This window comes from Podarcis bocagei (genome assembly GCF_964188305.1).
Source record: "Podarcis bocagei genome assembly, chromosome: 8".
NCBI classification, from domain to species: Eukaryota; Metazoa; Chordata; class Lepidosauria; order Squamata; family Lacertidae; genus Podarcis; species Podarcis bocagei.
In genome coordinates this window covers 91,904,521-91,916,022 of record NC_138133.1, presented here as the reverse complement: position 1 = coordinate 91,916,022, position 11,502 = coordinate 91,904,521, and the positions used below count along the sequence as shown (strand labels likewise).

Here is an 11,502-nt window from a genome sequence, read left to right as displayed (position 1 = left end):
CTCTGTCCAACTTCTACTTGGTAGCTGAGCCTTATCTGTCTAGTTCTGTGCTAGACGCCTAAAGATTGTAGCATGCTTATCCATGCCAGGGCCTGAAGGACTGGCAGACCACAAACCTCCTTACAGTATTCACTGTGGGTAATTTATTTAACTAGCGAATGTAGAATTAAAATAATTTAAAAGAAAACTAATGGTTTGTTTGCAAGATGGTATGTCCGTTGTACTTGGCCTGATTTTTCATTATTTGTGTTCCTGTTGATCTTTTCTTCTTCTTTTTTGTGGAGAAAAAGAGAGAGAGAGAGAAAGAGGGGTTCTCTGTTGGACCTTGGAATCCAGCTGGAAGCTCCGGCTTGAAACCAGAAGAAAGTGGGAAGGGCAGTGTCAGTCTCCAGGCACTTGTATAATGGAAGGCTGCCACTTCTGTCATCACCCCCTCCATCTCTCCACCCTGCGGGCTGGCCAAGGAGATGTGGGGCAGGGCGCTGCAGCTGCTCCAGCGTAACAGCTTTGGGGGCACCTGGCCATAAGCTTCCGCCGCTACCGCCCGTCCCACCTTGTGTCTTCCCCATTTTTGCGAGCACTACACATGATACCGAAATGGCTTTTAAAAAAATGAGGGATGGTTTTAAATGTTGTTGGGAATGATTTCTTTTGTTCCTTTATCTGGTCTGCGTTTGTTTGAAGTTTCTGTATGTAATGTAGTTTAAACGAAACAAAAAAAAAAAGTATTGCCAACCCATGGCTGTCTGCGTATGTGTGTGTGCTTGACCCAAGCGTGGCTTCTTTACCAAGGCAGAACCGAACTCGGGACTGGGGTGAGCACGGTCCCTTCCAAAGGGGCCTGTGCTGATTGCATGCGGCATGCAGCTCATAATCCCGAAGCTGAAACACCATCGGGAAAAGCTCTCGCTATCTGGAAATAGTTTTTCTGAACTCCTGCTCACTGAAAAGGCTGGAGATGTAAGCAGAATGTTAGACCACAGTTGTCCACACCAAGTGGGCAGCAGTTCTGCAGCAATTCCCCCTGAGACCTGTTCCCCAACCCCAAACGCTTCACCTTCAGCACCTCAATACTTCGTCTCAAGTATTTCAGCACAAAAGTAGCCAGCATCCTTTTACCCTCTTTTCATTCGCAGCATTAAAATTTTTACAAGGAAGGGTTGTGTGCTATGCCAAATGTCCTGTTTCTGCCCTCTATAATGGAGGATGCCTTCATGTAGAGAGGGATGCAGTAGTCTAGTCAGGAAGTTGCAAACCCGCTGCAGCAAGAGAGGTGGTCTGCCAGGCATAAGGCAAACTCGGCCCTCCAGATGTTTTGGGACTACAATTCCCATCATCCCTGAGCACTGGTCCTGTTAGGGATGATGGGAGTTGTAGTCCTGAAACATCTGGAGGGCCGAGTTTGCCTATGCATGGGCAAGGAGGTGTTGGCTGGCCGTGCCCATGGCTGGCATGCAACCCACTGTCCATGTGAGTTCTTCTGTAGTCTTGATCTTGCTATGGTCCCAGGACTTTGGCTTGGGTTGCATCAACGCTCTTCCACTTGTGATCAGGTCTGAAATTCCACTGTATGTGGCCACTTAGGAAAAACCGTCCCTGTGCAGCCTTCTGGGCAACTGTCCTGGCTGAAATAATAAAGTAATTGTGTGCTCTAGCTCAAGAGATGCAGTTAGCTGCTTTGCCAAACTTTATGGAGCAACAGGTTGTTTTAACTTTATTGGAAGGCGGTCACCCTGTTCAAAGCGACAGACTATTTATTTATTAAATTCATATACCGCCCTTCATCCGCAGATCTCGGAGTGGTTCACAACATAAAAAGACAATACAAAAGCACAAAATATGTGATGAAAACAAGAACAAAAAACAAGGCCCACCCCCCAGACTACTCCTGGGCACTGTAAATAGACTGCAAATGACACTCCTTCCTTTTTATCTTCAGTAGTTGAGTTGTTCCAGTCACTAACTGGCTGGATTGTTTGGAGCAAAGATTTCAAAGAGGGAGAAACGAGCCAGGCAAGAAGGATAACCTTTTGAGAAGGTGCTTTGCTGCAGAAGTTTTGTCCCGGCCAACATCGCACCAGGAGTTCAGAGTGTTGGAACATTGAGGGTGAATAAGAATTGTTATTTTTTATTATATAACAATAATAATAATAATAATAATAATAATAATAATAATAATAATAATAATAATAAATGCATTCCTCTGCATACGCACACTTCCCCAGACGGATGCACTTGATCTCCTGCTGACAAGATCTTGCACATACCATATTGTAACATTCGACATGGGTTTCACTGGGACGAATGCTTAGAGCTGCTATACCAGCTCTTCAGCACATGAAGATTGAGTCTGCTCACTCCTGGACTCGCAGTGACACTATCCTGGACCTTCTGCCCAATATCTGTTTTAACTAGAGATGCCAGGAACTGACCTTGGGCTCCTCAGCGTGCCCAGCAGATGTTTTCCCCTCTACTATTCCCTCCCTGTTTTGCTTTATGCTGCCTTTTTAGAAAAGGAGATGGTGCACCTGCTCTGTACCGTCAGCGGCAGCATGACGGCTTCTGTCCTCAGATGTGTCGTAAAAAATGAACTTCAGTGCTGCAAGGTCACCCATGTATGGGGAAGCATTGGGGCCTGGAAGGTGGAATAGAGGAGATTCCCTTCTTGCCGTGTGCAATTCTTTCAAATAACAGGACAGTTTACAAGTGTGGCTGAAAGCGGCATGTTTGGGAGGAATTCTCACACTTGTGATAGAAAAATATAATTATTTTTTTAAAAAAATTAAAAATTAGAAAAGTATAACTGTAGAGTTGGAAGGGATCCCAGGGGTCATCTAGTCCAACCCCTGCAATGCAGGAATTAATTTGCATTAATTCAGGGTCTGTACATCCCCTGGCCTTGGACGCGGGTGGCACTGTGGGTTAAACCACAGAGCCTAGGGCTTGCCGATCAGAAGGTCGGCAGTTTGAATCCCTGCGACGTGGTGAGCTCCCGTTGCTTGGTCCCTGCTCCTGCCAACCTAGCAGTTTGAAAGCACGTCAAAGTGCAAGTAGATAAATAGGTACCGCTCCGGCGGGAAGGCAAACGGCATTTCTGTGCGCTGCTCTGGTTTGCCAGAAGCGGCTTAGTCCTGCTGGCCACAGGACCCGGAAGCTGTACGCCGGCTCCCTCAGCCAGCAAAGCGAGATGAGCACCGCAACCCCAGAGTCGGTCACAACTGGACCTAATGCCAGGGGTCCCTTTACCTTTACATCCCCTGGCCAGTGTTCATCAATATTTATATTTTTAAGCGGCCCAGACTAAAGGTGGGTGGTTTGAAATCTTAGGAAGGGAATGCATAAGGATGATGAGCAGCAAATATTTCTCTGTATTCCAACTTACCATTTCACACAAACAAGATGCCCTGTTAGTGGAAAGAACTCTGCTTGGTTATCCCAAGCTCACGCAAATTGCTCACCTCCACCTTTTTGGAGGTTGAAAGCGAAGTGTAGGGAATAGACTCACCTTGCAAGACTTCTCTCCCCCTTCTAGGGTGAGTGAGGCTCACTGAGCAGAATCGCCCAGCCAGGATATTGGGAATAATGCATGGAGGGTTCTGAGGGGAGGTGCATCAGGAGAGCAAACCCCTTAGCAGTGGGAATCAACTTGGAAGGTTGGTGCCGGACAAGAAACAACATTGGGCTACTCAATAGACCGCTGCTGACTTGAGTCAAGGCAGCTTCCGCTAGGACAGCTGTTCTCAACCTGTGGGCCTCCAGATGTAGGACTACAACTCCCATAATCCCTGAGCTCTGGCCTTGCTAGCTAGGGGTGATGGGAGTTGTAGTCCAACATCTGGGGACCCACAGGTTGAGAAAGGTTGCTCTAGGATGTATGGCATCTGGCGTAAATCGCTTTCGAACACATTCAGAGAACAAGGGACCTGCAAAAACGGAGTTGGACTAGATGGCATTTTGGGTCCCTTCCAACTCTACAATTTTATGACTCCACAACACTGAGCAAGAAGTGCTATAAAACGGCCAATTCAACCTTTCGTTCTTTTTCTTTTCCATCCAGCACTTGGCATTCTGTGGCTTCTGGGAACCACTAAGCAGGTTCTGTTCTAATTGAGCTTTAAAAAAAAAAAATGAGAAAGGGGTACGCCTCTTCTGTTTTTTTTTAAGTGATTTGTCCTTCTGCATCCCTCAGAATTCACCTGGGTGTGTTGATACCAACTGGGTGGTTTCTTTAGCAGCCCCACACTTGTTTGTACTCAGCCACCTCAGTTTGCCATTAGAGGGAACTAAGATGGTGCCTGGTAGCTGCGAGACCTCAAGAGTCCCCAGAGGCAGTAGTATTTAGAGAGGTGATGGACAGTTTGGAGAGGGGGGTTAAAGGTCTAAACAGTGTGATGGTTAGACCTGTTTGTATGTCTCCACACATTCAGCCCACCAGAACCTTTGTTAACTAGCCTTATGCTAAAAGAGAACAGAGCTGCAATGGTCCAAGTTTTCCCTGCTGCCCTAACCTGACATGATCAGGTAACAGGTATGTGGCATTCATTGCTGCTCAGCTGTTTCTGAAAATTCACCAGTTTCCACTAACTAATACTGCATTAGGAGAAGGAGGCAATTCCTGAATCTGCTGCCTGTCAGTTTCATTGGATAACCTCTATTTTGAATTGCGTGTGAGTGACAGAATGAAAGGGAACAACCCTTTCTATTTTCAGAGAAGCCATTTTGGCAAGAAGGTGGAATATAAATGAATAACATTCCCCAACCTTCATAATTTTAGCATCTCTGCATCGCAATCCTACGCTTGTTCACTAGTCCATCCAAGTCCAGTAGGGCTTTTAAGCAGGTGGATATGTTCAGGTTTCTAACCTAGGTTCCCTTCTCCTTTTCTCCAAACAAAATGCCCCAACCTCTATAGCTTTCTCCCTTAGGAAAGGGGCTTTATGCCCTTGCTAAATGCAGGCTGTGATTGTACGCACACTGATGTGGGAGTAATCTGAGCACAGTGGACTTCTGAATAAACATGGATAAAGGTGGATTGAGTGATTGATTTGCAGCCCTGACTACCTGGCATACCTCTACATGAAGCCTTTGTTTATGTAGTTCAATGCTGGCAATTGTTCCATTATCTCCCTGGGTGCAATCCAGTCCAGCCACAGCAAAGCATACTGAGTTGCCACCAGCCTAGATGGCTATAAAAGAGGATTAGACAAATTTATGAAGTAGAGTGCCGTCAATGGCTACCAACCAGGATTATTATTATTATTATTTATTAAATTTGTAGACCATACTTTGTCCATTGATCTCAGGGCAGTTCATAACAAAAATGCAATATAAGAACACAAAATAGAAATAAGAACACAGACATGGCTGGGTTCTGCCTCCACAGCTGGAGGCAGCGATGCTTCTGAATCTGGAAGCCACAGGAGGAGAGAGGGCTCTTGAGCATAGATCCTTCTTGAGGGTTTCTGACGGGCCGCTGTGAGAACAGGATATTGGATAGGCCAGTGGCCTGGTCTTCACTGGTCCAGTGAAGAAGAGGTTCAGAAACAGCCTCAAATCTCCCTTCTCTGAATCTCGCACCATAGCCTTAAGTCATGCTGTCTGACCTCCTTGTCCTAAGCCTTGCAACACAATCAATATGAAGCACTTTTTGCAGTTGATGGCCCTGCACAGCTTCCACGAGGACTGTCTGCTTTTTGTTGGAGGAAAGGACCTTGTGGTGAGCTCATCAGAATAACGCATCTCTCGCCCTCTCCATACCAAATGCACTAAATTCAAATCCCAAGTGTGGGCAGCCAAAGGGCTTCAGTTGCTGTCACTGAGCATGCCCCATTGCGCTTGCTCAGCAGTGCTTGGTAGAAGAAACTGACCACTCTGTCTCCATGGGGTTGCCTACGCAGGACTACATGTCCCAGCATGCCCTTGAGAGGCTTCCAGCTGCGTCTCTCTGAGCAAAAGGGCAGCAGAATAAGGCAGAAGGGGGCAGCTGTCCTTGTAGAACGGACTAGAGCTGGACCTGCCTTTGCTACTCATCTAACTCCACCTTTAGCAAAGTTAATAAAGGGGGACGGTGTTTTCCCAGCTGTGCTCCATCTCTCTCCCTGCTGCCTGCTGGAATTCCAAGGAAGGCGGATCAAGCCCTTGTTCCATCTTCATGCCGGCCCTGCGAGGTAGACCAGACTGAGAAACAGATGGCTGCTCACCAGTCCTGCCCCTCCTCGGTGCTTTTTGGTTGGGCAGGGATGATAATAATAATAATAATAATAATAATAATAATAATAATAATAATAATAATAATTTATTTGTACCCTGCCCATCTGGCTGGGTTTCCCCAGCCACTCTGGGCGGCTTCCAACAAAGATGAAAAACACCGTATCTTTCGCTCTATAAGATGTGCCAGACCATAAGACGCACCTAGTTTTTGGAGGAGGAAAACAAGAAAAAAAATATTCTGAATCTCAGAAGCCAGAACAACAAGAGGGATCACTGCACAGCGAAAGCAGCAATCCCTCTTGCTGTTCTGGCTTCTGGGATAGCTGCACAGCCTGCATTCGCTCCATAAGACACACACACATTTCCCCTTACTTTTTAGGAGGAAAAAAGTGAGTCTTATACAGCAAAAAATACGATACATTAAAATGTCACACATTAAAAACTTCCCTGAACAGGGCTGCCTTCCGATGTCTTCAGAATGTCAGGATCTAACCCCTGGGCCCTTCTGCCATGCTTGGAGTCTGATTACTTGCTATGGAGATTTCTCCCCACAAGCCAAGTCCCAGGGGGCAGCTCAGTGCCAGATTGACATATAAGCTAAACAAGCTATTTTAATTAGTGTTTTTATAGTTGTTTTGACTTTGTGTGGAGTGCCCTACCTGGGTGGATGGAGCAGCCAAGTAATTTCGTTGTCCCCGAGAGGGGGCAATGACAATAAAGATATTATTATTATTGTTGTTGTTGTTGTTGTTGTTAGGGTCCCACTCTTGGGGGGGGGGCAAATTTTTTAAAGAAAAAACAAACGCTGAATGTACATTTCCAAAATATAAGATAAAAAATAAAATGAAACCAATATACAGCAACAGTGTTTTGTGTTGTGTAGGCTCCTGTGATGTAAGTAATGAGCCCCGCCTGCTAGCCTGCTTCCCAAAATATCACTGGTTTGCTCATTTCTATATATATAGGGTGCCTACATTCTGCATGTGCAAATGGCTTTAGGTCCATAAATTACTGTACAGTGGTACCTCGGGTTAAGAACTTAATTCGTTCTGGAGGTCCGTTCTTAACCTGAAACTGTTCTTAACCTGAGGTACCACTTTAGCTCATCCTGAAGCAAAGTTCCTAACCCAAGGTATTATTTTTGGGTTAGCGGAGTTTGTATCCTGAAATATCTGTAACCTGAGGTACCACTGTATAGCACGGACATAGGCAAACTTGGCCTTCCAGCTGTTTTGGGACTACAACTCCCATCATCCCTAGCTAACAGGACCAGTGGTCAAGGATGATGGGAATTGTAGTCCCAAAACATCAGGAGGGCCAAGTTTGGGGGTGCCTGATATAGCATATATTCAACACAAAAACAGCGACCATTTGTTGTTGACAAAGGACAGCTGGACATACGGTCCGGGAACCAGCGTGTTTTTACATGAGTAAAATGTGTCCTTTTATTTAAAATGCATCTCTGGGTTATTTGTGGGGCATAGGAATTCATTCATTCCCCCCCCCCCCAATAAAATATGTCCGGCCCCCCACAAGGTCTGAGGTATAATAATAATAATAATAATAATAATAATTTATTATTTATACCCCGCCCATCTGGCTGGGCTTCCCCAGCCACTCTTGGCGGCTTCCAAAAGAATATTTAAATACTATAATACATCAAACATTAAAAGCTTCCCGAAACAGGGCTGCCTTCAGATGTCTTCTAAAAGCCTGGTAGTTGTTGTTCTCTTTGACATCTGGTGGGAGGGTGTTCCACAGGGCGGGCGCCACCACCGAGAAGGCCCTCTGCCTGGTTCCCTGTAACTTGGCTTCTCGCAGTGAGGGAACCGCCAGAAGGCCCTCAGAGCTGGACCTCAGTTTCCGAGCTGAACGATAGGGGTGGAGACGCTCCTTCAGGTCTACTGGACTGAGGCCGTTTAGGGCTTTAAAGGTCAGCACCAACACTTTGAATTGTGCTCGGAAATGTACTGGGAGCCAATGTAGGTCTTTCAAGACCGGTGTTATATGGTCTCGGCGGCCGCTCCCAGTCCCCAGTCTAGCTGCCGCATTCTGGATTAGTTGTAGTTTCCGGGTCACCTTCAAAGGTAGCCCCACGTAGAGCGCATTGCAGTAGTCCAAGCGGGAGATAACCAGAGCATGCACCACTCTGGCGAGACAGTCCGCGGGCAGATAGGGTCTCAGCCTACGTACCAGATGGAGCTGGTACACAGCTGCCCTGGACACGGATTTAACCTGTGCCTCCATGGACAGCTGTGAGTCCAGAATGACTCCCAGGCTGCGCACCTGGTCCTTCAGGGGCACAGTTACCCCATTCAGGACCAGGGAACCCTCCACACCTGCCTGCCTCCTGTCCCCCCAAAACAGTACTTCTGTCTTGTCAGGATTCAACCTCAATCTGTTAGCCACCATCCATCCTCCAACCGCCTCCAGACCTTCACCGCCTTCACTGGTTCTGATTTGAAAGAGAGGCAGAGCTGAGGGACAGTGGACCGGCCCCCTGCTGAAAAAGTGTGCTTGATCCCTGCCTTAGGGCCTCATCCAACCTCAATCCGGCTCCTCACCAGCAACCTCCCCCCCCCCTTCTTGGAAATCAGGCAGGAGTCCCGCCGGAGAGCGAGGCGTCCGAGGAGCATCGGGGGGGGCGGAGCCAGCAGCAGCAGCTGAGCTGGCCCCGCCTCTTCGGGGCGTGGCTAAGAGGAGGAAGAAGCGGCGCGCGGTTGGGCGGCGCTCAGCCAATGGGAGCGCGCCAGGGCTCGGCCAATCAGGGGAGTCCTCCGGGCGAGCGGGAGTTTGGCGCGGAAGGGAAGAGAGAGGCGAGGCGGAAGCGGCGGGGGCGGCCATGGGGGGCGCGCGGGACAGAGAGATCCGCCGTGAGTGGGGGGGGGAGGGGGAGGGGGAGGGGCCATCTCAGGGGGCCGGGGGGGGTCTTCGCCCCCTCATAAAATATTCGGGGTGCCCCCCAGGTTGATGGGCATGGGGGGGTGCGCCACGTCATGTGGTCATGTGGACTTAACTGAGGGAACCCCCCCCCCCATTTTATTCAAGTTGGCCCCCCTGCCTGGAGGGGTTGGGGGAGGGGAGGAGTTACCTGAAGGGGAGAGGGGGAGGGGCCAGCTCAGGGGGCCCTTCGCCCCCCCAATAAAATATTCAAGGACACCCCCCAAGTTTATGGGCATTTCCATTTCAGTCGGGGGGGGGCACTGCGTCATGCAATTGATTATGTGGGACGGGGTTTAACTAGAACCCCCCCCCATTTTATTCAAGTTGGCCCCCCTGCCTGGACGGGTTGGGGGAGGGGAGGAGTTACCTGAAGGGGGGAGGAGGTCTTCGCCCCCCTCCTAAAATACTCGAGACCCTGGGAATGGGGTTGGGGAGGGAATGGGGGGGGTGTGCCACGTCATGTGATCGATTATGTGGGGGGGGCTTAACTGGGGAAACCCCCCATTTTAGTTACGTTTATTCACCTCTGTTGGGAGGGAGTTACCTGAAGGGGGAGGGGCGTCCTGGGGAGAGGGGGAGGGGCCAACCCAGGGGGCCCTTCACCCCCCCAATAAAATATTCGAGACCCCCCAGTTGATGGGCATGGGGGTGCGCCCTGTCATGTGATCAATTATGCAGGGCAGGGCTTAACAGGAACCCCCCAACTGCCTGAAGGGGTTGGGGGAGGGAGAGAGTTGCCTGAAGGGGAGAGGGGGAGGGGCCAACTCAGGGGGCCCTTCGCCCCCCAATAAAATATTCAAGGACACCCCCAAGTTTATGGGCATTTCCATTTAAGTCGGGGGGCACTGCGTCATGCGATTGATTATGTGGGGCGGGGTTTAACTAGAACGAACCCCCCCCCATTTTATTCAAGTTGGCACCCCTGCCTGGAGGGGTTGAGGGAGGGAGAGTGATACCTGGGGGGGAGGGGAGGGTTGGGTTACCTGCCGGGGGGGGAGAGAAGTGGGAGCTTGCATAACATATTTAACTCATTTTTAAGTCAGGGAGACTGCCTTAGCCCCCCCCCCCTTCACCACCACCACGGGGTAAACCAGGCATGGGCAAACTCATCGCTCCAGATATTTTGGGACTACAGTTCCCATCATCCTTGACCACTGGTCCTGTTAGCTAGGCATCATGGGAGTTGTAGTCCCAAAACAGCTCTTTGTGACCCCCTGGACCAGAGCACGCCAGGCACTCCTGTCTTCCACTGCCTCCCGCAGTTTGGTCAAACTCATGCTAGTAGCTTCGAGAACACTGTCCCACCATCTCGTCCTCTGTTGTCCCCTTCTCCTTGTGCCCTCCATCTTTCCCAACATCAGGGTCTTTTCCAGGGAGTCTTCTCTTCTCATGAGGTGGCCAAAGTCTTGGAGCCTCAGCTTCAGGATCTGTCCTTCCAGTGAGCACTCAGGGCTGATTTCCTTCAGAATGGAGAGGTTTGATCTTCTTGCAGTCCATGGGACTCTCAAGAGTAATAGTAATAGTCATTATAATTAACACAGTAAATATCCATGTTTTCTAACCGGACGAGACTAATGGGTCTTCTGCTGCTGCTGTCCTTCAGAGCTCCAGAAGGACAAGGAGAAAGCCCAGCGGAAGGGGGACCTGAAGGAGGAAGCAGCCCTCTGTAACCAGCTGGGAGGGATCTTGGCTCGTCATGGTGAGTGTCCTGTAATAATGATAATAATAATAATTATTATTTATGCCCCAGCTTACCCAGACAAAGCCGGGCTCAGGGCGGCTAACACCAATAAAATCACAGTAAAAACATACTAGGGGGGAAAGGGGGGGGATTTAAAATGCAGGTTAACATGCAATTTAAAATGCAGCCTCATTTTAATATTAGCCCATAGATCAAAACCATCAGGGGAGGGAAACAGAAGGGTCAGACCGAGTCCAAACCAAAGGCCAGGCGGAACAGCTCTGTCTTGCAGGCCCTGCAGAAAGATGTCAAGTCCCGCAGGGCCCTAGTCTCTTGTGACAGAGCGTTCCACCAAGTCCGGGCCAGTGCTGAAAAGGCCCTGGCCCTAGTTGAGACCAACCTAACCACCTTGCTACTTGGGACCTCCAAAACGTTGTCATTTGTGGACCTTAAGGTCCTCCGCGGGGCATACCAAGAGAGGTGGTCCTGTAGGTACATGGGTTCTAGGCTTCCAGATCCAGGCAACTTTGAAATAGCTTTAAACAGCTACTTTAAGTAGGTGGTGGTCCCTTAACCTGCTCAGTTGAGGCGCAGAAGACTCCCCGCGCTCAGTTGAGCAAGCCCCCAAGCTGCTCTGGCGCATCTAGGGGAGAAATGCGTTTTTCTCC

General features: G+C 49.2%; 1 protein-coding gene across 1 annotated transcript in view; it reads left to right on the top strand.

The window, feature by feature from the left end:
- Positions 1-8,957: 8,957 nt before the first annotated feature.
- Positions 8,958-11,502, top strand: part of TONSL (tonsoku like, DNA repair protein) — a 37,027-nt gene continuing 34,482 nt past the window's right edge. Inside the window, exons 1-2 of the mRNA XM_081204350.1 lie at positions 8,958-9,083; positions 10,757-10,852. Coding sequence (XP_081060476.1) covers positions 9,053-9,083; positions 10,757-10,852 — 127 coding nt within the window. The 5' untranslated portion in view covers positions 8,958-9,052. The remainder of the gene's footprint in view (positions 9,084-10,756; positions 10,853-11,502) is intronic.